Source organism: Silurus aristotelis (genome assembly GCF_946808225.1).
Source record: "Silurus aristotelis genome assembly, chromosome: 2".
In the NCBI taxonomy this organism is placed as follows: domain Eukaryota; kingdom Metazoa; phylum Chordata; class Actinopteri; order Siluriformes; family Siluridae; genus Silurus; species Silurus aristotelis.
In genome coordinates, this window is record NC_139575.1 from 35,907,721 (window position 1) to 35,933,816 (window position 26,096).

At 41.7% G+C, this 26,096-nt stretch overlaps 3 protein-coding genes across 5 annotated transcripts in view; 2 read left to right on the forward strand and 1 right to left on the reverse strand.

The window, feature by feature from the left end:
• The window catches only part of acvr2ab (activin A receptor type 2Ab), a 44,896-nt gene extending 34,928 nt beyond the window's left edge, over window positions 1-9,968 (forward strand). For 2 of the 3 annotated variants that reach the window (XM_083523103.1, XM_083523104.1), the window contains exons 5-11: window positions 1,641-1,784; window positions 1,879-2,022; window positions 3,254-3,399; window positions 3,579-3,693; window positions 4,105-4,243; window positions 4,470-4,600; window positions 6,099-9,968. In XM_083523103.1, coding sequence (XP_083379229.1) covers window positions 1,641-1,784; window positions 1,879-2,022; window positions 3,254-3,399; window positions 3,579-3,693; window positions 4,105-4,243; window positions 4,470-4,600; window positions 6,099-6,293 — 1,014 coding nt within the window. In that variant the 3' untranslated portion in view covers window positions 6,294-9,968. Of the gene's footprint in view, window positions 1-1,640; window positions 1,785-1,878; window positions 2,023-3,253; window positions 3,400-3,578; window positions 3,694-4,104; window positions 4,244-4,469; window positions 4,701-4,854; window positions 6,078-6,098 lie in introns of those variants that run through there. The other variant, XM_083523105.1, reaches the window with a different exon arrangement.
• A 1,732-nt stretch (window positions 9,969-11,700) lies between these two features.
• orc4 (origin recognition complex, subunit 4) lies at window positions 11,701-18,989 on the reverse strand. Its single transcript, XM_083523315.1, has 14 exons — window positions 18,834-18,989; window positions 18,589-18,700; window positions 17,724-17,800; window positions 17,535-17,625; window positions 17,372-17,447; window positions 17,205-17,290; window positions 17,048-17,096; window positions 16,358-16,509; window positions 15,635-15,808; window positions 14,787-14,873; window positions 14,567-14,675; window positions 14,285-14,380; window positions 13,477-13,544; window positions 11,701-12,168 (listed from the first exon to the last, which is right to left on the reverse strand). The coding sequence occupies exons 2-14, from the start codon at window positions 18,643-18,645 to the stop codon at window positions 11,986-11,988; spliced, it is 1,305 nt and encodes a 434-aa protein (XP_083379441.1). The 5' UTR covers window positions 18,646-18,700; window positions 18,834-18,989; the 3' UTR covers window positions 11,701-11,985.
• A 725-nt stretch (window positions 18,990-19,714) lies between these two features.
• mbd5 (methyl-CpG binding domain protein 5) overlaps window positions 19,715-26,096 on the forward strand; it is a 35,649-nt gene continuing 29,267 nt past the window's right edge. The window contains exon 1 of the mRNA XM_083522761.1: window positions 19,715-20,647. The gene's annotated coding sequence lies outside the window, so the exon portion shown is untranslated. The remainder of the gene's footprint in view (window positions 20,648-26,096) is intronic.

A 26,096-nucleotide genomic window follows, 5' to 3' on the forward strand; every position in this document is an offset into this window, starting at 1 on the left:
GTCTGAAATTGTCATCGTAGGTGGATGTCCACTGTGAGAGACATAATCTAAAAAAAAAAATCCAGAAATCACAATATATGATTTTTAAACTATTTATTTGTATGATACAGCTGCAAATAAGTATTTGAACACCTGTCTATCAGCTAAAATTCTGACCCTCAAAGACCTGTTAGTCTGCCTTTAAAATGTCCACCTCCACTACATTTATTATCCTAAATTAGATGCACCTGTTTGGGTCGTTAGCTGCATAAAAACACCTGTCCACCCCATACAATCAGTAAGAATCCAACTACTAACATGGCCAAGACCAAAGAGCTGTCCAAAGACACTAGAGACAAAATTGTACACCTCCACAAGGCTGGAAAGGGCTACGGGGAAATTGCCAAGCAGCTTGGTGAAAAAAGGTCCACTGTTGGAGCAATCATTAGCAAATGGAAGAAGCTAAACATGACTGTCAATCTCCCTCGGACTGGGGCTTCATGCAAGATCTCACCTCGTGGGGTCTCAATGATCCTAAGGATGGTGAGAAATCAGCCCAGAACTACATGGGAGGAGCTGGTCAACGGCCTGAAAAGAGCTGGGACCACCGTTTCCAAGGTTACTGTTGGTAATACACTAAGACGTCATGGTTTGAAATCATGCATGGCACGGAAGGTTCCCCTGCTTAAACCAGCACATGTCCAGGCACGTCTTAAGTTTGCCAATGACCATTTGTATGATCCAGAGGAGTCATGGGAGAAAGTCATGTGGTCAGATGAGACCAAAATAGAACTTTTGGGTCATAATTCCACTAAACGTGTTTGGAGGAAGAAGAATGATGAGTACCATCCCAAGAACACCATCCCTAGTGTGAAGCATGGGGGTGGTAGCATCATGCTTTGGGGGTGTTTTTCTGCACATGGGACAGGGCGACTGCACTGTATTAAGGAGAGGATGACCGGGGCCATGTATTGTGAGATTTTGGGGAACAACCTCCTTCCCTCAGTTAAAGCATTGAAGATGGGTCGAGGCTGGGTCTTACAACATGACAATGACCCGAAGCACACAGCCAGGATAACCAAGGAGTGGCTCTGTAAGAAGCATATCAAGGTTCTGGCGTGGCCTAGCCAGTCTCCAGACCTAAACCCAATAGAGAATCTTTGGAGGGAGCTCAAACTCCGTGTTTCTCAGCGACAGGCCAGAAACCTGACTGATCTAGAGAAGATCTGTGTGGAGGAGTGGGCCAAAATCCCTCCTGCAGTGTGTGCAAACCTGGTGAAAAACTACAGGAAACGTTTGAACTCTGTAATTGCAAACAAAGGCTCCTGTACCAAATATTAACATTGACTTTCTCAGGTGTTCAAATACTTATTTGCAGCTGTATCATACAAATAAATAGTTAAAAAAATCATACATTGTTATTTCTGGATTTTTTTTTTAGATTTTTTCTCTCACAGTGGACATGCACCTACGATGACAATTTCAGACCCCTCCATGATTTCTAAGTGGGAGAACTTGCAAAACAGCAGGGTGTTCAAATACTTGTTTTCCTCACTGTATGTATCTCTATCTGTATGTAAAGGATGAAGAACGTGGAATGATGTACATTGATGGAAAAAGCGTTGCGGGTTTAGTAAATGATAAATGCGGATTGTTTGCAGGATCCTGGGTTGACTCCGCCCTCTCCGCTCCTGGGACAAAAGCCGTTGCAGTTGCTGGAGGTCAAAGCCAGGGGGCGCTTTGGCTGCGTGTGGAAGGCACAGCTGCTTAACGACCATGTGGCTGTGAAGATCTTCCCCATTCAGGTAAGTGTGTGTAAATGTGTGTTAATGTAAGTGAGTGAATAAATGTTAAAATTCCTTTGGGATATAAAGTGTGTGTGTGTGTGTTGTATGACAGAATAAGCAGTCCTGGCAGAATGAGTATGAAATATTTAATTTGTGCGGGATGAAACACGAGAACATCCTCAACTTCATCGGAGCTGAGAAGAGAGGAAACGGCATGGACATCGAGCTCTGGCTTATTACAGCCTACCATGAGAGGGTACACACACACACACACACACACACACACACACACACACACACACACACACACATCCCTGTGTGTACACGTTGGGCTGCTGTGATGGATTTAGTTCAGACCGTATATGAAAGACAATCATTCACTGGATTGATTTACGAGGAACACAAAAGAAAGTGCCCAGGAAACATTATGCTCAGAAATGTGAAGTCAGGACCATATTCTCTCATTCACTCGAAGCTCACACTGCCCCCTGCTGACGGAATATCAGCGATGATCTCTGATGCGCTCTCGATCTAAATCCACCGTATATCGGCTTTATCTTTTATGATCGTAAAAGGTGAATGCAGTTTTTTCAGAAAATGAATGCTTTGTGTGATGCCATCGTGTATCTCAATTCAAAATCATATCAACTGAAGGTCAACCGATGGATTTTACCGATACTGATAGCAGGTTGGATCGTATTTGCCGATTACCGATTAATCAACTGATTGTCATTAAATAGAAAAACAAACATAACAAAACAAACACTCCATGTAAAATAGTAATAAATTTAATAAGAAAAAATATATTAAAAAATCCTATAAAAAAAGTATGGAAATGTGCTAAACTAAATATTAGTGAACCCTGTAGAGGGCGCTGTCGTCATGACAGCAGATCTGAAGCCGGAAAAACTATCGGTATAGATGTTTGCTGATAGTTCCAGCAATCAACTATCAGAGCAGAACCGATTAATCAGTCGACCTCTAATATCAAAAGAGGAACCCAGCAGTTTTATTATTTTTTTGGTAAAAGGTTCAGCGAGGGTTTAACGTGGAAATGAGCTGTTAGGACTCGAATAACTCGATAACAGAAGGTGTGTGATCGCCAGGACACGTTTTAAAGTTTAACTGTGTCTATAGTGGAGTCAAGTCACAAAAGCAGCTCAGGTTTCCACTTCATTTCATGCCTCCTGAGATGAACCAATCTCCTTATCACCAGTGCAATCCTTATCATTGCATCTAAACACCATGCCGGTAGAGATAGTTAACCATTGCTAGCACTTTGTGTGTGTGTGTGTGTGTGTGTGTGTGTGTGTGTGTGTGTGTGTGTGTGTGTGTGTGTGTTTTGGACCAGAACCAGCAATTTTTTTCATACTGTTCAAAATAAATGTTTAAATGTACATGATGCATTTTTTATTATTTAACACAATGTCTGTGTGTGTGTGTGTGTGTGTGTGTGTGTGTGTGTGTGTGTGTGTGTGTGTGATCAGGGCTCGCTGACTGATTACCTGAAGGCTAATGTGGTGTCGTGGAATGAGCTGTGTCACATAGCTCAGACTTTTGCGCGAGGTTTGGCCTACCTGCACGAGGACATCCCGGGCCTGAAGGACGGCCACAAACCCGTCGTCTCACACAGGTACACGGTCTCAACACGCATGTGCGCACACACACACACACACACACACACACACACACACACACACACACACACACAGTATCCACTTATTGTGTTCTTTTCTGTAGTCTTTGTCTTTCCATGTAATTTAATTTCTTTTTCCATCGCTATCTCTCTCTCTTTTTTTCTCTGTCCTTTAGGGATATAAAGAGTAAGAACATACTGTTAAAGAACAATCTCACGGTTTGCATTGCTGATTTTGGCCTCGCTCTGAAGTTTGAAGCAGGAAAATCTGCAGGTGATACACACGGCCAGGTGAGCTCTGATTTCTGTGCTGATCAGGGGTAATTTAACATTTCATACCGAACATCCTGGAATTTGTGCAAAACCATTTTTATTTATTTATTTATTTTTTAGAAAATGCCTGCTTTGTTAAATGGAATAAATCAGATTAATGCGATTACACTTTTATAATCTCGATTAAATTGAGTAATGAATTAAATTGATTTTATAGGCTTAATTTTACTCATTTCAGCATATTTCACGTATGTGCAAGTAGCCACAGCGATTTCTTTCTTTGGTTTCTCAATTTGGGGAAGCATTTGTTTTAATTGGGGCTACATTCCTAAAAGCTTGCTGATGTTTCCTGTGTGTGTGTGTGTGTGTGTGTGTGTGTGTGTGTGTGTGTGTGTGTGTGTGTGTGTGTGTGTGTGTGTGTATTTATAGGTGGGTACTCGCCGTTACATGGCTCCAGAGGTGTTAGAAGGAGCCATAAATTTTCAGCGAGACGCCTTCCTGAGGATTGATATGTACGCTGCGGGACTCGTGCTGTGGGAACTGGCGTCTCGCTGCACTGCGGCCGACGGTAATGCCCGTGCAAACTAACACACACACACACACACACACACACGTATATCAAAAGTCCATGTGCTGGCCCTTCAGCCTAATGCTGACTCTGTATGTGAATTTCTTGCTTATCACACAGAACATGATCCCATTGACCTGCCCTTCACACCCCAACAAGCGCACACACACACACACACACACACACACACACAAGTTTGACAGACTGACTGACTATGTGTGTTCAGGTCCAGTGGATGAGTATGCGCTGCCATTCGAGGAGGAGGTGGGTCAGCATCCCTCGTTAGAGGACATGCAGGAAGTCGTCGTACACAAGAAACTCAGACCCACTTTAAGAGAATACTGGCAGAAACATGCGGTAAGAACCCCAAGGGGAAAAACGATAATAGCAGCAGTTTTTGTAGCACACTAATGCTAGTAATAATACACAGAAACTGAAATCTGCAATCATGAAACATGTAAATAAATTTGTTTACACTGATGGAATAAGGAAATAATCAGACAATGCGATGCAGTGCATCAGGAAGTGGTGTCACGGTTCCTACTCCTCTCCAGCTAATCATTTTCCTGTTGCTGCACATCTAAAATTGAGATATTTCTCTCATACCTCAGTCATTTGCCAACAGTTTAAAAAAGACACTATACACAATATGGAAAAAAAAGTATTTGGACACATGACTTTTCCCAGCCACTTCCATTACTAATGCCCTTGTGGCTGAATGAAAAAAAAAAAAAAAACAACTAATGGAACATAGGGTCTCAGAAGAGTGGATGTTATCATAACAACAAATGGGGACAAAGTGTGCAAGTCCACAAACTTTTGACCATAAAGCATGTTCAACTTTATGGAACAGTCTAGAAACAAGTTATAAATGTAGTTCATGATTACTGGCGTTATAAAGGAGAAGAACGATAAAACTGATGAGTTGCAATGGATTGGTTATGTGTTGTAGTTCCACGCTTCACCACTAGGGGGAGATTCAAAGATTACTATTTGTGATAAGTTGCCTCTGTGACATCACAGTGCCACGATTTCGACAGAGTGCTTTAAAAGCCAGAACACTAAGCATGCAGTCATCATTCGACATCGCATAAGCTATCGAAAGGCAACGTTGAGATAACAGCAAGAACCGCATCAAATCGTAAAATCCCAGTAAAGTTTGAGTGTTCTGAATCCTGTACCTTTTTTTTCTGACACGCTGGGGCGACGGCAATCTCCTGATCAGCGGACACCAGATAACCTTCCTTACATTTAATCCTTTGAGCCGTATAGTAAACGTCCTTACATTTTGGTCCTTCAAGCCAGATAGTGTGCTTACCACAGAGACAGGATGTCAGAGCAACCTTCCTGCGAGGGTCTGCGCCCACGTCGCAGAACCCAGCCCCCAGCCTATCTTAAAGAATATGTGGTGCGATATCCTACACAGCAAAGCACAAATAGAGACGAATCTAGTGTGGTACCCAATGAACTTAGTGATCCTCCTTCTTTAAGTTCACCTGATAACGGCTTCGACGCAGCTGCTGGAGCTATGAGTGCTCCGTGTTTAGATTTTGACAGACAACTGGACAGACCGTGGTTCACCATACTGCCTTGCCAAAATGATATAGAGGAGGTGCCTTTGCTACAAGAGGATGAAGCTGAAGCTGAACCCACATACATTTGGCACAAGTTGGAGTTTCAAGATCTGGAGAGTGAAAATAGGCAACTGCATGAAGCTGAGATGGCCCTTCAGGATCAAGTCTGACATCTTATATTTGTTGCATATAGATATCATTTTAAAACTCAATTAACAGGTAACGTAAGAGCTATACGTATAATCCTGATGTGTGTGTTTGTGTGTGTGTGTGTGGAGCAGGGTTTGGCCTCTCTGTGCGAGACCATAGAGGAGTGCTGGGATCACGAAGCCGAGGCCCGCCTCTCGGCCGGCTGCGTTGAGGAACGCATCATCGCCATGCAGCGACAGACCAACCTCATCGCCCCTGATGACCTCCTCACCGTCGTCACCATGGTGACCAACCTGGACTACCCTCCCAAAGAGTCCAGCCTATGATGCAGCACTTCATCGGGCCAATCAGACCTTATGGGCAGTACGAGGTAGAGCTCGGTGTGCTGCAAGCAGCTCCTGCTCCGAGTGCAAGTACGCACAAAGACACTCGAGCGTGTGTGAGACTGTTGAATTCTTTACAGACTCTGGGAGGGAAAGAAAAAGACATGGAAACTAATCTCTCACACACACACACACACACATATATAAATATTAAGGACCTTCACATGGGAGGCTCAAGAAAGGAAGTCGCCGTTTGCACCAAAAGTGTTCTTTTACCACAAGCGGACAACATCCTGTTTCTTTTTTTCTTTTTTAGAGTGAAGACTTAAAAAAAAAAATAATAATAAAATTCAAATACAGTTTGGTTTTAGTATGAAAAGGGCAACACTCATATACTGCAATTGCTTTTTTCCCTCCTCCTGCAACTTCTTACCAATCATTATTGTAATGCCAATAAGAAAGTGCTTCTGAATGTCTAAGACTACTGCTCTCACACACACACACACACACACACACACACACACACACACACACACACACACACACACAGGAAACAGAAATACACAAGTGTCTCCTTGTGTTTCCATGAACAAAAATTTTAGTTTCTATGCAACATTTGATTTTGAGATTTTCATTCACTTTATGCAAATGACCGAAGGCAACAAACGAAAACGATTGGCTCTCATGAATTTCCCCCCTCGGCCAATAGAGTAAGTAATTGAGTTCATTCATTCATTCATTCATGATGTTGATTTGGCAACACACACACACACTTCCAACAAACACACAAAACATTTCCGCTTTTCCATATCGGCTTTATTTTTTTGTCACATTCTAATCATGTTTTGTTTTTGTTTTTTTGTCCCTTTTCTTTTGCTTGATTGAGGGTGCTGCTCAAGCTGTGAAGGGTAACCCGGGTGGGATCGGGGTAACTTTTGTCGTAGTCTCTTAAGGTTTCAACTACAGAGTGATGGAGTCACTTTGAAATGCGTTGCTGGTTTTTAGACGGCTGACTAAGAGCTGTTTTTTTTTTTTTTTTTGTATACTATATTTTTATTTGATTTTTCTCTCCCAACATCTCTGTTTTTGATCTCTTTCTCTTGGTCTCACTCACTCGCAGCTCAGCTGCTCTGGTTTTCATGATACGCCTCAGGTAACCTCTCGCTATTTTTTCTCTCTCTCTCTCTCTCTCTCTCTCTCTCTCTCTCTCTCTCTCTCTACTTCTCTGCTCTGTCCATTCTGGTGCCATCGAAAACAAAAATCCGTCTCTCGTTCGATTTCATCCTCCACGTTTCATGACACTACACCTTTTTCGTTTCCTTGCGCTTTTTCTCTCGCCCACCCTCGTACGGAAACACTACATCAGTGTTCAGGGATTCAGCACTATGCATTCGTAAAACTACAGCTCTTATGCAATCATGCCAGGTGCAACAGCAACTTCTCTAACCGTAGCATTATTATTATTTTTCCCTAAAAACTTTATTTATTTTCATGCTACAGCGGGTGTCAATACTTTAAAACACATACTAAATACATATAAAAAACTGATCTCCAAATGATGAGAAAGATGCAGAAATTGTGACACTACAGTATCTCAACACACTCTACGGTATTGCAGAGGAAATGGGTGCTTTATTGCTATTATGTCACGTGTGTGTGTGTGTGTGTGTGTGTGTGTGTGTGTGTGATTTCGTAGCCTGTTTGAGGAGCAACAGGAGTGTACAGACATTATTGTGCTGTGAGCTCACAGTAAACACACGTCAGCTTCGCGTCACTAGGAGACGGTGTGTGTTTGTAAGGGCGGAGTTAAGCTCGAAGTGTGTGTAACACTTTCATCTTCAGCCGAGCCTGCTGGTTTTTAATGACCGTGGCCGAGCCGCGTGAGCGAGCGTCACAGGCCTCCTGAAGCTGCACATAGCTGTAAATACAGTGTGAATGTCGTCTGTCGTAGATGACCTATATACCATCGAGTTTTATTTTCAATGGTAATCGCAAGGCAAAAAAAATATTCCTTTTGTTTTCGAGAAATAGTGAGATGTTCCAGTTTTATATACAACTAGATTTTGGGTCGTATTAATTTATGTCAAGCCCCAAAAAACGTCACTTAAAACCCTGCTGTGAATCGTTGGGGTTTCTTTTGTTTATTATTTTGTGTTTTATATATAAATTGAAATATATTCTCAATTCGAATGAAATCGACGCTAGACAGGACGTGAGCTAATACGTTACTGTGCGTAGAACAGTAGGGCTGCACAATGTGACGGATCGGCATTTAAAGGTGAAGTTTCTGATCTTTTAAACTGTTTCTTACAGGGTTTTTTATTTTTTTTGCTAGCCGAAGTTTTACGTACAGGTAGTCCACAATTTACGATGATGCGTTGAAAATATCGTAATTCCCGTCAAATTACAGTACTTCATTTAACAAATTAGTACATGATTTAGCGAAACAGAGCAATTTACAGTACCGTAATATATATATATAAAGTATACAGTATATACGTGTGTGGCAGCGGTGGCATGGACGACTGGCGATGTGCGATAAATTGTTATCTACGAATACAAGAATAAACTCGTAGCACTACGAGAATAAAACGCTCTTTCACGGTCGGATTCTTTGACCATCGTCCTCATAGTTTTTTGAGGAACTACATCATCTCTTCTAATAGCACGCAGATGTAACCATCGATACCATTCAGACTGCTCAAAAGAGAATTTACTCAATGATTGTCTGATTTTTTTTATTCTGTATACATTGTTTTCGTTTAACGTCTCGTATCGCATATACGTTGCTATGTTTACCTCCTGCGCGAAACTTTAAATTATTTGTAATTTTTGTCGAAAAATCATACGTCGAACCATTGTAACTCAGGGACTACCTGTACAAGAGGTTATGCGGCATTACCTCAACCCCCAGCTCTGCCCACAAGCCCTGTGCGCTTCAGATGTGCCAATATTTTTAACAGATCAGGCAATCAGGAAAATAATTTTAGCACATTTTTATTGGCTCTCAATTTGCATTAATTCATCCGTTCTCTTTTTTTTCCTGTGAATTGAACGACTGATGCTTTAGGAAAGAAAAAAGGGTTCTATGTACAGTTTCAGTGCACGAAGCGAAGTCTATTCATCAAATCATGAAGTCTCGACTTTTCAATTGCAGTTGTAATTCACTTTCCAGCCAGCAGAGGGCTGCCCTGAGAGTAACTGCTCCTGTCCAAGCAGCCCTCTACAGACTGGAAAGCGAATTACAACTGCAATGGGAAAAGTCGAGCGATCGAACGAATTGTGCAGCCCTACGCTGCAGTACACACACGTTATTTTAGGATCGTCCTCGAGATCCATCCGTGTGATCCCTCCGTGTGCTCTAGGCTCACGTGAGGGAGGAATCAGTAAGGAAAGCAAGAAATCTGATCCTGGGTCCGACTAGTTTGAGATCGGATTGTGAGATCTGCCATGAGATTAAAGCAAGCAGTGTTTTTATTTGTAAACCCGAACGCATTACCTCTGTGACGGAGCCCGGTTCTTTCTCTATCTATCTCTCTCTCTATCTCTCTCTCTTCCTCTCTCTGTCGCACTGTGGAGTCTCAGCTTCTGATCTGGGAACAGGTTTGAAGGAGTGCTTGTTAAATACTGTACAGATGAAATGTATGCTCTTCCCTTCAATAAAGTGACTGCTCTGTTCGACTGGCTGTTTATGTCCTGTGTGTGTGTGTGTGTGTGTGTGTGTGTGTGTATAATACATTGCTGTTAATGAGTTTTTCCTTGGGTATTTTTTGTTACAGTTAAATGGTTCCGATCATCAAGAAAATGTTACAGTATTACAATAATAATTGCATTTAATAAGGGGAAAAAATTAAAATCTACATGGCCCTTTGTGGAAAAAGTAATTGCCCCCTAAACCTAATAACTGGTTGTGTTGCCCTCGGCAGCAACAACCGCATTCAAGCGTTTACCTCTTAATCCAATTTAGGTCTGGACTTTGACCAGGCCACTGGACTTCAGAAGGTCATAAGTTCAAATCCCAGCACCACCAAACAGCCACGTGCTTGAGCACGGCCCTTAACCCTTAACTGCTTTGTATGAAAAAGATCATATCTGGATAAGAGCATCTGCCAAAACTTGTAACTGTATAATTGCGTTTTTTTTTTTTTTTTTTTACTCGATATTAAAGTGGTTCCGTTCTTTAAGAGGTGGTTGATGCATTATAGGGTATTTGTGGACTTAATGGTGTGTGTGTGTGTGTGTGTGTGTGTGTGTGTGTGTGTTTGAAAGAAAGAGGTTGATTGAAAACAGGTTAATTGCTTTAAAGATTTGGAGCTGTGTGTGTAACAGGAGACTGTTTTCCCTGTGCAGTGTCTTTTATCCCTCTGGTCAATTCTGTCACACACACACACACACACACACACACACACACACACACACACACACACACACACACACACACACACACACACACACTTTGTCTCTCTCCTTCTAGGTCTCAATCCCTGTACCTACCCTTTCTCCCCCCCCCCCCCCCCCCTTCTGTCTATATCCTCCTCTGTCTCTCACCATGTTTCTCCCATTTTGTCTCCTTCTAGGTCTCAGTTTCTGTCTCCATCTCTCTGTTTCTCTCTTTTGTTCTCTCTCCACCATCCCCCCCGGCCCTCAATCGCACTCCACGTTCGTGTTCAATCACCTTTGTAGAAATGTGGTGTTTGAATTTTATAAATAAAAATGACACTACAGACGTCTTTAACACTCCATGGTTAAGACTTCATTAAAGTTTCTGTGGCATTCGATCAAAACGACCAAATGATGTAACACAGTCGACCCTTTAAGCTGTGTTCCTGTAGCAGCGCATCCTGAAGTGTTTCGTTCCTCATGTATTTCACACAATCATCTAAATTCGCTCTGAAACACCTTGTAACCGATGCACACATACAAACTGTGCCCATGAGATGACGTATAGTGCAGTAAGTCTCACACTCCTAAAAGATGCTTTTTCAGATGTGCTTCTGCCCCAAACTGTTTGCATGAAGGTGGAAGCACACAGATGTATGCAACCTCCATGAAGATCTGCTTTACGTGTGGAGTGGAAAATCTCCTGCTATACAGCGCTGAACATGCTCAGGTGTCCACAAACTTTTGATAGACAAAGACGGATGTAATCAAGCAGAAAACTTTCTCCATCAGGTTTATTGTCTGACGCACTTTTTCCTTTTTTGCAGCAAATGCACTTCCTCCCCTGACGCACTTTTCCGATTTCACGCGTGCACACGTGAGAAACGTCAGCGACACTGCTGAGGTGTTGAAGGCTTTTTTTAAATACCTGATTAACAGACTGTGAGCTGAGAGCACTTCCATGGCAGATCCCAGAAGTCGTTATGTTTCAGTGAAAAGTATAAAAATATAGGAGGTGAAAAAAAAAAAGTACGTTTTATTATTTATTTATTTATGAATGAGATAAATGTACATCACTCTCGATAAGGGTATCGTGTAAACAAAAACTAATGTATACATTATTTATACATTTATCTCATTCATACAACTGAGCAGCTATTGGGTTAAGGGCCTTGCTCAGGGGCCCAGGAGTGGTAGTTTGGTGTATCTGGGACTTTTGGATTTCAAAGACCAATACCATTATACTAAACTACCACCTCCCCCTTATATATAATACATATGCATATAAAAGTGTAGGATGTTTACAGGTGAAACGTCACCCGAAGGCAGACACGGCCCACTGTTTGACATCGGTGGGGCATTGGGGGTATCTCTGCAAAGCTTCCATGACCTGGGTGTGATCGAGCATGAGGCGCATGAGCTGGTACTCCTTCTGCGCTTTACACACTCCGCCATCCACCGGCTGGATCAACTCCAGCTGCAGTAAGTGCTCGAATGCCTACTCCACACACACACACACACACACACACACACACACACACACACACACACACACACAATTAGATCACATTATCTGAAATGACACTATAATTATCACATCAGCTAAATCAGGGTTCTCATACACGCCGCATAAAGAGCGTTGTGTGTTTTCTCTGCTCTAACACACCCGAGTCACCTGATAATTAACTGCTCGGCTGACTCACGTGTGCTGGAGCTCGGAGGTGCGTTTCAGCACAAAACCCCCGAGCGAAAGCACTTTGTTCTCTGCCGGTAATTCGGTGCAGGTGTGTGTGAACTTACTTTTGGTCTGAATGTTTTGAGTATAAAAAAAAAAAAAAAAAAAAAAAAAACAGCCTGAATGTTATCCTGATCAAAAAAGTGTTTTAGTTCCTACTTTTTTTTTTTTTTTTTTTTTTTTTACAAGACACACTGTTTTTGCCTTCATCACTGGCGTCTTTCATTACCCGTAATAGCCTTCGACTACCTGCTGATTGAAAAGCATGTACCCTCAGTGTATTGAGAATGATTATCTTTAATGAGCCTACAAATCAGTGTGTGCATGAGATTTATTAAAATCGTCAACCAGATCCTTTTCATTACAAGTCTCATAACCTTCCCCGAGTAAGAGCAAATGGGGACTAAATGTGGAATGCGATGTTCAAAAGCACGTATCAAGCTTATGCTCGGGTGTCCACAAACTTTTGGCCATACAGTGTATTCTAATTCGACTTAACTAGAGAATTACAGAAAAGTGTCATGTTTAGAGTTGTCCACTAGATGGCAGCAGAGCTGTGAGGGTTTTTTTTTGTTGTTTTTTTTAAACTTACTTACTTTATTGACTTTCTTTTTTAATCTCAATTAGAATTTTATTTCACACTGTCCAGACATTGAAACGTATACATTTTTTCTCATGTATGTTCCATGTAGAGCTTAACTTTTATTTTTGTATATTACAGACAAAATATACAAATATAAAGCTAAAAATCAGTAATGATGATGCTTCGTGTTATTCGTATCATGAGAATAAATATAATAAATATAATACTACGATTTTCCGATCTTATAATGACGTTGGTCTTATAATGATGCTGCCAGGATGTGCACGTCTCTCTCTCGCCAGCGGTCCACAGCGTTCAGTTCTCGGTTTTAAAGCCCAGTTTTAGCTTTCGTCTCTTTCCTTTTTTTAAATCGCACTCTGTTTCAGTGTCTGGCTCAGCATTAATAAAAGGCACCTAATGTAATTTCATGTGAAAAGCAGTGGATTTATCCACCCAGATGTTTAAAAAAAAATGGTTTTGAGTCTCACCTTAAACACCACCGGCTTCTCGAAGTTATGGATGGAGTGGGACTTCCTCTGAAGAAATTTCTTAAACTCTAAGGAAAAAACACGACAAAATAATATTCATGGTTCAGTCGTATCCATGTGCAAATGTGTGTATAATCAGCTGTGGCTGATATAATTTTACACACACACACACACACACACACACTCACACTCTCTCTCTCTCTCTCTCTCTCTCTCTCTCTCTCTCTCTCTCTCTCTCTCTCTCTCAAGGAATAATACTATAGAAATGAAACTTGGATACATTTTAGAGAAGACAATATGCCACTTGTATATCAGTACAGATTTACTGTGCTCTAAAAAAATAACAACATACAGAAGTTCCGTCTGGTGTCCTGATGATCGACATCATTTAAAACACTATAATTGAGTTCGGCTTCGCTAATAATAAACATACATTTACATAAAGTGTCCATATCTTTCCATGGGCATGTCGATTAGAGCATTAAAAACTTGAAAAGTATTAATTAAAGGTACATTTAGAGCAGATAGAAATGTGTGTATAAGATTAATCACGAGTTAACTCATGACGATCATGTGATTTAGTTAGGATTTAATATTTGAATCGGTTGACAGCCCTAATATATACATATGGCTTAAGGATAAAGATCTGGGTGTCATTGATTCGTCTCTACACGACGTACTTCAATGACACACTGAGTAAAGAGTAAATAGTCCCACTATCAATATCTTATCATATTTTTACATTTGATAATTTCCATATAATCTTTTGTGATTGTGTTTCTTGTGTCGTAGAAGCGTTTTGCGATACCGTTGTGGACCATTTGGAAGTTGAAAGGCTCTCCTTCGTAGATATCATTCAGGTGCTTCATGGCGATAATCAAGCACAACTCCAGAATGGACAGACCTGAGCGAAGAAAAAGGCAGACAGGGAGGATTTTATTGGTTTTTGTTTTTATTCTATATATCCAAAGCACTGTGTGTAACCATCCTTTCATTGTTACAGAATTATTTGTGCTAGCGATCCTACACCTTTTTAAAACGCCTAGGACACACTTATGGTTGAATTTCACATTTATCTTATTGCTCTCACCGTGCACCATGTTGCCTTTTGAGTCAGAGGAGCTCATTCGACTGGCCTCCAGTAGGTCTACAGCTCTCAGAGTCGGGTGTGAGACAGAAACACGGCTCACTGCCAGCAACTGAGGGAAAACACACACACACACACACACACACACACACACAGAGTGAGAGTGAGGACCTACTGCTTTAGGGAATGAACAGAGACAACAGTTTTTGTATTCTGTTCTCACCAGCAGTGAGTGTAGGGAGCAAAAGTCTTTAAAGGAGTTATAATGTTTCTGTAAAATCTCATCCACTGCCTTGTCCTCACACAGTTTCTGAGAGAGAGAGAGAGAGAGAGAGAGAGAGAGAGAGAGAGAGAGAGAGAGAGAGAGAGAGAGGTACAATTCAATTTCATTTTTCATTCGTAATCTGAAAGTCATCAACAATTTATTAAATGAAAGAACTGCTACAATAACATACATGTCAAAATTCGATACGTAGATGATAGACAGATAAAAGAAAGATAGAAAGAAATCTATTATAAATAATCTATCGGCTCCTTGACTAGGACGTAAAATCATTTCACCAGGTGCAACTTCACTCCAAATTGTGTTTATTTCATTATTATTTATTTATAGTTATCATTTAGTCCTTGCTTTGTTTTTTTGGGGGTTTTTTTTTGGGTGGTCTCATATTGATCCCATTTTAATGGGAATGATACAGCGGCGTACTACAATCGAGAACATGCGCAATGTGAACATGTTAAACGCTGGTACATTGATGAGAAGGCAAAAAATTTTAAAATGAGACGTTAGAAACTGTACAAATATGTATAAAAGGGGAAAGGTTTTAAAAAAATAAATAATAAATAAAATATTAAAAAATTTCAACAAAAATTCAAAGCATGTGAATGAGGGAATCTCCAGTGTCTTCAATGTTAACATAGTTAATAAAAATGCTAATATTTTTGTAATTCCTCTGAGCAGCACATCTCCATGTGCTTCCTAACCTCCGTAATTTTAGAGTTAGTTCCCAGTGTTACCAGTGCGACACATCAGTTCGGATGAAGCTCGGTTTGCAGTGTAATGTGTTGTACCGAGATGCCGAGGTTCCACTCTTGGCGGAACTTTGTGTCAGGGAAGTTCTCCTGCAGCGTGAGCTCAGACCGAAAAGCGTCTTGATACTGACGGAAACTCAGAGAGCTCAGCGTGTGAATCTGTCTGTGGGAAAACCGTGACTTCACACGCTTCTCTAAGAGCTCGAGCACATCCTGTAATGAAAAACACACACACACACACACACACACACAAACACACACACAAACACACACACACACACACACACACACACACACACACACACACACACACACACACACACACACACACACACACAGCGTTGTTCTGAACATCCTCTGAATTACGAAACTTTATGGACACCTGACTAAAATGTATGTGCCTTTTGAACATGTATTTATAATAATATCCACTCCTCTGGGAAGATGTTCCACTAGATTTTGTGGAGATTGTTCATTCAGACACAGTGTCAGGTAGTGATGTAGGTGCCATGAGGTTGGCAGTAGATCTTCCGCTCCAACCCATGTAAAGTGTACCTTCATGGTGCACATCTTCTACCTTTGTCGTGCTGGAACAGGTTTGGGTCTCCTAGTTCACCAAGGGAAAACATCATTCCCATCCTATACAATTGTGAACCTCCAACTGTGTGCCTCTACATATAACTGGAAAAGTCAGGTGTCCCAATACTTTTGTTCGCATCGTGTCATTTTGACCCAAGAATCAAGGTGAATGTGTGTACACACCAGTCTACAGGTGAGGCCCACCACAGCGACAGGAGCCTGAGCAGACTGCGATACATCGAGCAGGTTATACAGGAGGGTCTGATTCTTATGATGCGCCAACAGATCAAACTCATCCAGAATGAAGAAGACGGGCCGACTGCTGCTTTTATCACCTTCACACACACACACACACACACACACACACACACACACACAGGAACAGAAGAATCTGTTAGCTACGGTAAGTTTCTCTGCTTCTGCTCATTTAACACCTTGTGAGAAGAATCCTAACAGTATACAAGAAAGATCATTTTCAAGTTCTGATGAAGTCGTCGTTCGCCTGTGATTGGCCGAGGTGTATTTTTGGCGGGAAACGAAATGTAAACACGTCTGTCCAAAATGTCTGTAGATCAAACAGCAGCTTATCAAAGATGAGTCTGTTTAATGCCTTTATCGAAATCGACTAAACCCCAGGGATTGGCATTTCATAATCACAAGGTGCATCAGCCAGATGTTCAGCAAGTTCCTTACACACAAATAGAATTAGCAAATAAATCATCTCCATTAACTGACAATCTTAGTGATCCACATCCATCTGAGAACTTGGGTATGTACAAGATGGATGAGGATCACTAAGGTTACATCTGGTTGCAGGTTGTATTTTATATGTTTGTTCTTGTATAATAAAAGCAGAGGTATCCGAGAACCAACCCTTCTTCAGAGCGTCCAGCAGAAAGACCAGATTCTCGGCGAAGCTGCCCTGCAAAACACGACCAGAGTCTCACCTCCATCTCCCACCAATAATCATTTTATAAAAAACGCACATTCAGAGATGTACGAAAGTCCGAGGACGCTCAGACACACTCACGAAGACTTTGTCTCCGACGACGTTCTCCAGCTGAAGCTGGCGTGTGATCTCCTTCAGAGCGATCCGATCGTCCGTCTGCAGCAGACCTGGGTGAGAAGCACATTAGTCGATTAACACCGACTAAACCCCCCACCCCACCCCCACCCCCACGCTTCCACATCACCCACCGCTCAGATGAACCTGCAGCACGTTCGTCTTCACCTCCTGGACCTCCAGCAGCTCTCTGAGAACACAACGTAGCAGCTAGACACAAAAAAAAAAACTCAGGTTGGTATAAAACACTGGTGTGAATCTCAAACACAATCGCAGTAGCACAAGACGTGCTCGTACCATCGTTTTCCCAGAGCCACGTGGACCGACGATGAGCACCGAGTTACTCTCACCGTGAACCACTGTCCTCTTCAGGAGCTCCAACAGATGCCTAACAACACACACACACACACCGTATGCTTTTACAACACACACACATACCTGCTGTAATCTTAATGGAATCCTCACTATGAAGGTTCTAATACACACTTGTACTGTGATTCCAGGCCCACGGGTTTATCAGGAAGCCTTTGGTGACACAGTCGCTCCCTCAGTACTCTCTGGACCTGCAGGTACAAGAGGATCAAACATCATGTTGCATCTTTGTACAGCAGACTTTCCTCCATGAACCATCTTCTATCCTTAATCATAGGATTAAAGTGGATAATTCTTCAAAAATGCACTCTATATAATAACTATATATATATTTTATAGTTTTCATGTTACTGTTATTGCTTGTATATTTCCTGTTTTGTTTTATATCTTAAAGCTTATTAACATGAGGGAAGTCTGATCACATCATCTCTCCTGTTCTCTCTCTTATACAAGAGAGGGTCTATACGGGCGTGTTGTCATGCACTGGGGTCTATACGGGCGTGTTGTCATGCACTGGGGTCTATACGGGCGTGTTGTCATGCACTGGGGTCTATACGGGCGTGTTGTCATGCACTGGGGTCTATACGGGCGTGTTGTCATGCACTGGGGTCTATACGGGCGTGTTGTCATGCACTGGGGTCTATACGGGCGTGTTGTCATGCACTGGGGTCTATACGGGCGTGTTGTCATGCACTGGGGTCTATACGGGCGTGTTGTCATGCACTGGGGTCTATACGGGCGTGTTGTCATGCACTGGGGTCTATACGGGCGTGTTGTCATGCACTGGGGTCTATACGGGCGTGTTGTCATGCACTGGGGTCTATACGGGCGTGTTGTCATGCACTGGGGTCTATACGGGCGTGTTGTCATGCACTGGGGTCTATACGGGCGTGTTGTCATGCACTGGGGTCTATACGGGCGTGTTGTCATGCACTGGGGTCTATACGGGCGTGTTGTCATGCACTGAAGCAGCACTAACCTGTGATACACATTCTCCCACAGCCAAGTGCTTTTCCCTAGACTTCCGTTTGCTCATGATGCTGCAGAATGAACTAAAGCAAGCCCGGTGAAACCACTGGACGAACCAAAACCTGTGAAGAAAAATGAAATGAAAAGAAAACCGGAATTATTATATCGCTCCCGGGGCTCGCGCTCCGCGCTGTGCTGTGCTTAGCTTCCTCGCTAACTACACAATAAACACATACTACATTACTACTTACTCACCATTTGCTTACGAGATGTCCTGGATAAGAAATACCCCAGTAGTTACCACTCCAAGGCAGCAGTTACCACACAGTGATGTAGCCTTGCAGCCTGAAATGAGCCGGAAACCAGAGTCGCGTCATAGTTGTGAACTTCCGGTTTGAGCAGCGCCTATGGCTGGGATTGAAAGGAGGTCATGAAAAGTACAAGCTGCAGGAAAGCCTTTTTTTTTATATAAATATCGCTGTTTATTATTTATTATACAATATGATTTATTAATTTTAATACATTTATAAATAAGCCTATAATGAGGAGATTATAGATATTTGTATATCTTTTACAGACCCTTCAGTATAATTTTATGATACTTATAACCTGATATTAAAATAAAAATTTTGGTATTTTTTTGGACAATTAAAAAAATATATTTTTTTTTTTTCGAAAAAAACAATTAAATTTCCCTGATGACTCAAGCTGTACTAATAAGTCTTCCGTCCAATCAAATGCCTTTAAAACATATATGTCCCGCCCCCACAGGAAGTGTCTTGTTCTACAGTTACAGCTCATCATCAGTAAAACGTTTTCCTGTGTACTATTCACCATCTATCCCTGGTTTCATCTCTCGGGCTTCTAACCCATGTAATTCTGGGGTAATGTATCGCAGACGAGAGTGTGAAGGACTTCCTCCATCGATGAAAAAGCCTCCTCTACTGTGTTGTGTTTGTTTGAGATTTCAAGCGCTATTAACCGTCTATTTATAAAACCATTTTTGGTATAATCCCTCCTTTAGAACTTTTAGGATCCACAGATCGACCCAGAACTCTCACTTCATTTTGTTTTTCTTTCCTCGGGTTCCCTCTGGGTTCTCAGGTTTCCTCCTGCCGTTCCAAAAACAAGGATGCACATTTGAGATCAGATTTTTGTGTTTGCGTTCCTTGGGTTTCCTCTGGGTTCCCCGGTTTCCTTCCACAGTTCCAAAAGCCGTGGCAGACATGCAAATGATGCGAACCTAAACAAACAGAATTATCAGGTTGGATAGTTCTGGGTGCACGTCTGAGATTGTGTCATGTCCTCCTGTCCTTTTCTGTTCTTCCTTCTTCTGTCCTGCCCTCTCATTTCCTCTTGCGTCCTGTCCTCCTGTCTAAAGTCTTGCTCTCTTTTGTCCTGTCCTCCCGTTCTGCCATCTCCTGCCCTGTCCTGTCACACCTCAGTATATTGTGGTCCAGCCACATCTCCTCTGGGTTCCTCGCGGGGGCGCATCTTTCCATCCCAACGCACACACAGCAAAAGGCAGATGATTGAGGAGGGGGGGCTTTTTATTTTTATTTTTAAAGGGACAGAGCCGAATTGCAGCCAGAAGCGGATTTTTTTTTTGTCTTCATCCTGGAAGCTGTCAGGAACTTCTAAACCGGAACCGCAGGATGTGCTGGAGCTCTGTGTGGGGAAGAGAAACATATTTATTCAGGGAGGAATAATAAAATAAAAACAGGATACAGATAGATAGACTGAGAGAGAGACAGAGAGACACGGACATAGAGACAGAGGCTCTCGTCAATTCTCCTCTCCTCTCAGCTGCACCAGCACTTAGCGTTAGCATTAGCATTAGCTCTAGCATTAGCGGTCTCCCCCCCCCCCCCCCCTTCCTTCTGTCTCTCTCTCGCTCTCTCTTCGTTTTGGTTCTGGGCTTGAGACATTTCTCAGGGTCCTGGTTTTTATAAAGATGTGTGCATAAAAGCGGTTCGGTTCGGCTGTAAAATAAAAAAAAATAATTAAACCGCCGGGTTCTTGTGGTTCTGGAGGCCCTGCAGGTCTGTCAGCCAGCGGATAGTAATACGGTATGTATATAACTGGTAGCTAACTTGTTTTTGTTGTGTTGAATATTGCTGTTTTTCCCCTTTGTATCTCTCAATATATCTCTCTATCTCTCCCTTGCTCTATCTCTCTCTATCTATCCCTCTATCTCTTCTCATGGGTCAGGGCCACCCAGGCTAGCTAGCTCTCTATCGATGCTAACACTTAGCATAAATGACTGTTAGCCCACAACGCTGAGCAGCAGTTTTTTTGTTGTTGTTTGTTTGTCTATTATTTGTATTATTATTATTTGTATTTATTTTTTAAATATTATATTCCACTTAAATCCTCTGGGGTTTGATTTCTTTACTAAAGCGTCTTACTTTATTTATTTATTTATTTATTTATTTATTCAATAGATAGATAGATAGATAGATAGATAGAAAGATAGAAAGAAAGAAAGAAAGAAAGAAAAGAGGACCAGATCTTGTTTGGGGGATTATCTATCTATCTATCTATCTTTAATAAACCCCAATACAGCCCATTTATCTCAAACACTTCTCCGAGACGACTCCTCGTTATTTATTATAAATATTATAATAATATTATTGCTTTGGGTTTTGGAAAAGCTTAAAAAGAAATGCTTTTTACGTCAATCAGTTCGAATACTTATAATGGTATTTTGCTTTATTTACATCGTGGACTTAATGGAGAGGAAATTAAATCTTTTATTCATTCTTATTTTTATCCACTTCATCCACAGACCGATTTGTAGTGTCAAAGAAAGTGGTAATAACGGAGCCTCACTTATCACTACTAGTGTTTCTGAGTGAAATCAATCACCAGCCAGCTGGAATCTGTCTCAAATCACACACCTACAAAAATCCACTTTATACCTTGGGATACAAGGACTTTTTTTCTATTCTTTTTTTTTGGACGCTTGGGAAATAGTGATTTATGTAGGCAGCGCATCTTCGGATAAGTGGATATTGAAATGACTCGGAAGGTCCGTCTTTGGGATCGACGGTGGAGACGTTTATTAAAGCTCTGTGCATCCTTTCAGGTATAAAAGCACCCGGAAAAACTGTATTCAAAGGGTTTCCTTATCCGTATTTCATACGTCTTTTTACGATCGTGAGCGCCTTCTCGTTCTTGCTTTCCTCCTCGCTGACTTCAGATAAGCGATCCTGATCCTGAAATGAACCCAGAAGGTCCGTCTTTGAGAATGTAGAACGGCACACGTTTGCTCCCGACAAGAACTTTCCCAAAAGCGATACCGCATATACGTATTTCATACGTTTTTGCTATCATAAGCACCTTCTGTAGAACTCTTGCTTTCCTTCTCGCTGACACGATGCTCGTCTTTCGTGTATCTTTCATATTTTGTTGAATGAATCCCGTGGACAATTAAAGAACAGTCCTCTTCTCTGTGTTTTCTGGAGAACCCAGAGGAACTTTGAGCTGGTGACTGCTGGCTGAAGTGAATAATCGTGCCATGTGGTACATACGCGGACCTCAACGATTTCTTCTTCTACGTCTATATGATTGACGAGGGAAAAGTATAGTTCGTTATAGTAGCGTCTTGGTTGTGTGACCGTTTTAATGACTTGAGGATGTTGTTTGGTACCTCGAGTACTGATCTGTTGATCTTTGAGAGCGTCCTGGTTATGTGGCACGAGTGCCATAATCCTTAAGTACTGTTCCGACAGTGTCTGGACATTTCTTTGAGTTTATTACTATATAACAAAGATGTCTGCAGTAACGATACTCTCTTTCCAGTCACGCGATTAAAACGTGTTCACGTTATACGTGCTGTCGTCAGAATAATGAATCCGCGTGTACTCCATACACCCCATTGTAACACAGTCTGTTCGCTTCGTGCTTTTATTATAAGCGCTCGTTGTAGACCAGTTGGATCATTAGTAGGTCATGTGACCGTAATGTATGTGGACTTTATGTGCGGTAGGAACTCAATAACTTCCTTAACCTTTAAACCTCAACGTAACATTTGTTCTGTGTGTGTGTGTGTGTGTGTGTGTGTGTGTGTTTTATAAAACACTCTTTACAGGCCACGTGTAAAACTAATCCAGTCTCTTTACTGGCTTTCATTTGGGGGGGGGGGGGGGGGGAGTGAATATAGATTGCCAGGGAAAATCATCTCGCTTCCCAAATGCAAAATCCAAACCTCGTCTTTGTCAGCTAAAAGAAAGAAAGGTGAAAAAGAAAAGAACGTTTTATACTTTGTCACATGTATTTTACAGCACAGAGAACTGTTTTCTTCGATGTTGAAGCTTTAATCAGAGCGCACGGTCGGCCATGATACAGGGCCCCTGAAGCACAAAGGGTTAAGGGCCTTGCTTAATTGCCCCAAGGTTGGCAGCTTGGCAATACCAGAGTTGAAACCTTTGACCTTCTACTCAATAGCCCAGAGCCTTAACCACTGAGCTACCAATTCCCATAAAAGATCAAATATTCTTGTGCTCATGATGTCATGTCTTGTAGTATAATTTCATCAAGGTGTGAAGCCCCTACTGTTCCCCTGTCAAGCATAGATTAAGCACAGCTGTAGGCTTTCCCGTTGAGAATAACCCATGGGTTTGTTAATTGGTCGATGATTAAGCGTTCTCTATGATGTTACATGTATTCGTCACACGTGAAGGAGCGTGATGTTGATTTATTTATTTATTTTTCCTCAAGTTGGGGTTGGAACACTGTTTATCGTTATTCATGAATGTGTACAGACCAAAAATCAGTGTTCCAAAGTGTTGTTTTTTTTTATTATTATTAAAAGAATTAGATGTTTTTTATTTTTATTTTTTTTATCCTTTTTGCAGTTACGATCGACATCCTGTTATCAAGCATGTTGTAAAAGCACTTTCTTTAAAGTTTACAAGAAAGTTCTGACACTGGAGACTCCTTCCCTTTAAATATCCCTTCCAGAAAACGTATCAAAAATAGAACACCTTTATTTATTTTTTTATTCTTATCATTTTAATCGCTGAGGGTCAGTCGTGCCATGTCTCCTACATCCTTTTGAACTATCTGTCGTTATAAAAACCACCGATGCATTAGAAAGAAAGCATTAAAAACCTGCGATTTGTTTTGCACGAGCACTTACTGTCAGAGCCGCCGCTGCAGACAATGAAGCAACACCTTTCGACCAATCAGAACGCAGACTTACACAAACGCCACGGTATAAGTTTCACTAATGTGTTTGTCTTTAAGGCTGAAAATTTTCTCCAGATGATATTTTCTTTCACATCTTATGTGTATGCACGTATCGATCTGGCTGCTTGGATGTTAAGCCGTCTCGGCTGGACGTCTCGGCGTCTCCTACTCGGACGCGTTTGTTGTTTTTATATGCCGAATAAAGTGTCTGATAGAAAGACTCATCTCAGACGTAGTGAGCTGAATTCTTTACTCGCGTTGAACCTGAGATCTGAACGGTTAGCGGAAGAAGCGGAGTGATCAACGTGTTTTTGGACCCGCTGCTGTTCCACGCAGGCCATTTGTGAGTCAGCAGCAGAGACCTGGATTAACCGGTGACACATGGTGGCCCTCATAGTCAAGGCTAACACACACACACACACACACACACACACACACACACACACACACACACAGTTAGCCTTGGGCTTTCATTTATCTAGCATTTTCGTGTAAAAGCATTCTGTATACTTATAAATGTTGTTATTGTAGTTCTATTATTATGGAAGCAAACCCTCTGGCGTTACTGTGGATTATTTTCCTGTCTTTTATTCCTCCTTTAATTCCACCAAGAGTTGCAATTTTGTTCCTGTACTAATGAGCAAGACATCAACCGTGCGCTCGTCTACGCTACGGCAGCTTCAACCAGTCGTTCTTTCATTTCTTTTTTTCACTCCCTCAAAGATAAGAGTTTCTGCGTTTCAGAGATCTCACTTAACACTGGAGACTCCTCCCACCCAGAAAAGTATGGGGGGGGGGGGGGTTTTCACAGATTTAGAGAAACATCGTTCCACCATAACAGAAATGTATAAGAACGATCAGAGACACACACACACACACAATATGAACAAATGATTGTTAGAGCATAAGATTGGTGGAACATCCCATTCCACATTCAGTCTCCATTTACTGTTATAATAACTGCCAATCTTCTGGGAAGATGTTCCACTAGATTTTGTGGAGATTTCTTCTCATTCAGACACAAGGGTGTTAGTAAAGCCAGGCTGTGATGTAGGTGAGGCGAGGAAACCTGGGGTTCAGTCAGTGTTCACATTCATTCCAAAGGTGTTCAGTAGGGTTTATAGCTCTATAGCAGGAGATCGTCCTCTCCAACCCATGTAAAGCAGATCTTCATGGAGCCACCTTTGTCCACAGGTGCATTGTCATGCTGGAACAGGTTCGGGTCTCTTAGTCCAAGGTGATATCTTGTCACTTGGGAGTTCATCCCAAGCACCTGAGTGGGAATTCCAAGTTGAATTGTATTACAGAGATTGTATACACGTTGTTGGTCAGTATTACACATTTACACACTGTATACAAATAGACTGGTTCAGTAATATTAGAAACAGAATAAGAGCCACTTTTGACCCAGTAAAGAGATTCAGCACACGTGAGGCATCTTCACGAGGTCATCCTTCTACCCGAGTGAAACTTTCCTCCGTGTATCTGTGTGGACTCTGTGACCGTGTCTACCTTGGTGGACTACTAATGGGCCAAGCATTGTCAGGGAGTGAATTCACTTGGCATGAACCGACATTCCCATTATACACATTATACCCTCTACTGCAACACATTTTCATCGTGATGTCAACAAACGTTCAAGCTCGTCCGCACAACGATCAGACACGGAAGAATTTTGAAGCGCGTACTTCGGTCGAAAACAGGACCAAAACATATCACGATATAAGAAAAGCAGTGTTGCAACCCCAGGCCTCCTCACCTCACCCACACCATTACCTGACTTTCCTAACACCCTTGTGACTGAATGAGCACAAATCTAGTGGAATATCTTCTCAGAAGCGTGGAGGATTTTTTCAACAGCAAATGGGGACAAAATGTGGAATTATATTGTGGATTGTGAGTTTGGTTACTGTTCATCTAGCAGCTTTTTACATTTCTATCAATTCTCCATCGAATTCTTGACTCTGATTGGTCAAGGGTTTAATCAGCATTGCTTAATGCTCCTTAATTTCCTGACCGTAGCAGCTCTATCTGTTAGAACACGCTTTTGATATCAATATGTACACAGCAACTTGTATGGTAGGTGTTCCACTTTTTAAAATGGTTGAAGACTATGCACAGTTCATGAGTCTGAGATCAAGCTCTAAATCTGTTTTTTGCTCCATTGCGTTTTAAGATTTCTGTGAGCTCAGTGGTTAAAATGTTGGATTTCTGATCAGAAGATCATGAGTTTAGATCGCAGCACTACCAATCTGCCACTGCTGGGCCGTTGGGCTAAAACCCTGAACTGCTCAAGCTGTATAAATGAAATAATTGTAGGTGGCT

What these genes read in the sequence shown, in the direction of transcription:
- orc4 (XM_083523315.1), bottom strand. Translation starts at nt 18,645, where the DNA reads ATGAGCAAACGGAAGTCTAGGGAAAAGCACTTGGCTGTGGGAGAATGT. An exon ending in AAAAGGCAACATGGTGCACG is followed by an intron (nt 14,381 to 14,566) that starts GTGAGAGCAATA and finishes TTCTTCGCTCAG; the next exon opens with GTCTGTCCATTCTGGAGTTG. An exon ending in CTTCCAAATGGTCCACAACG is followed by an intron (nt 13,545 to 14,284) that starts GTATCGCAAAAC and finishes TTTTTTCCTTAG; the next exon opens with AGTTTAAGAAATTTCTTCAG.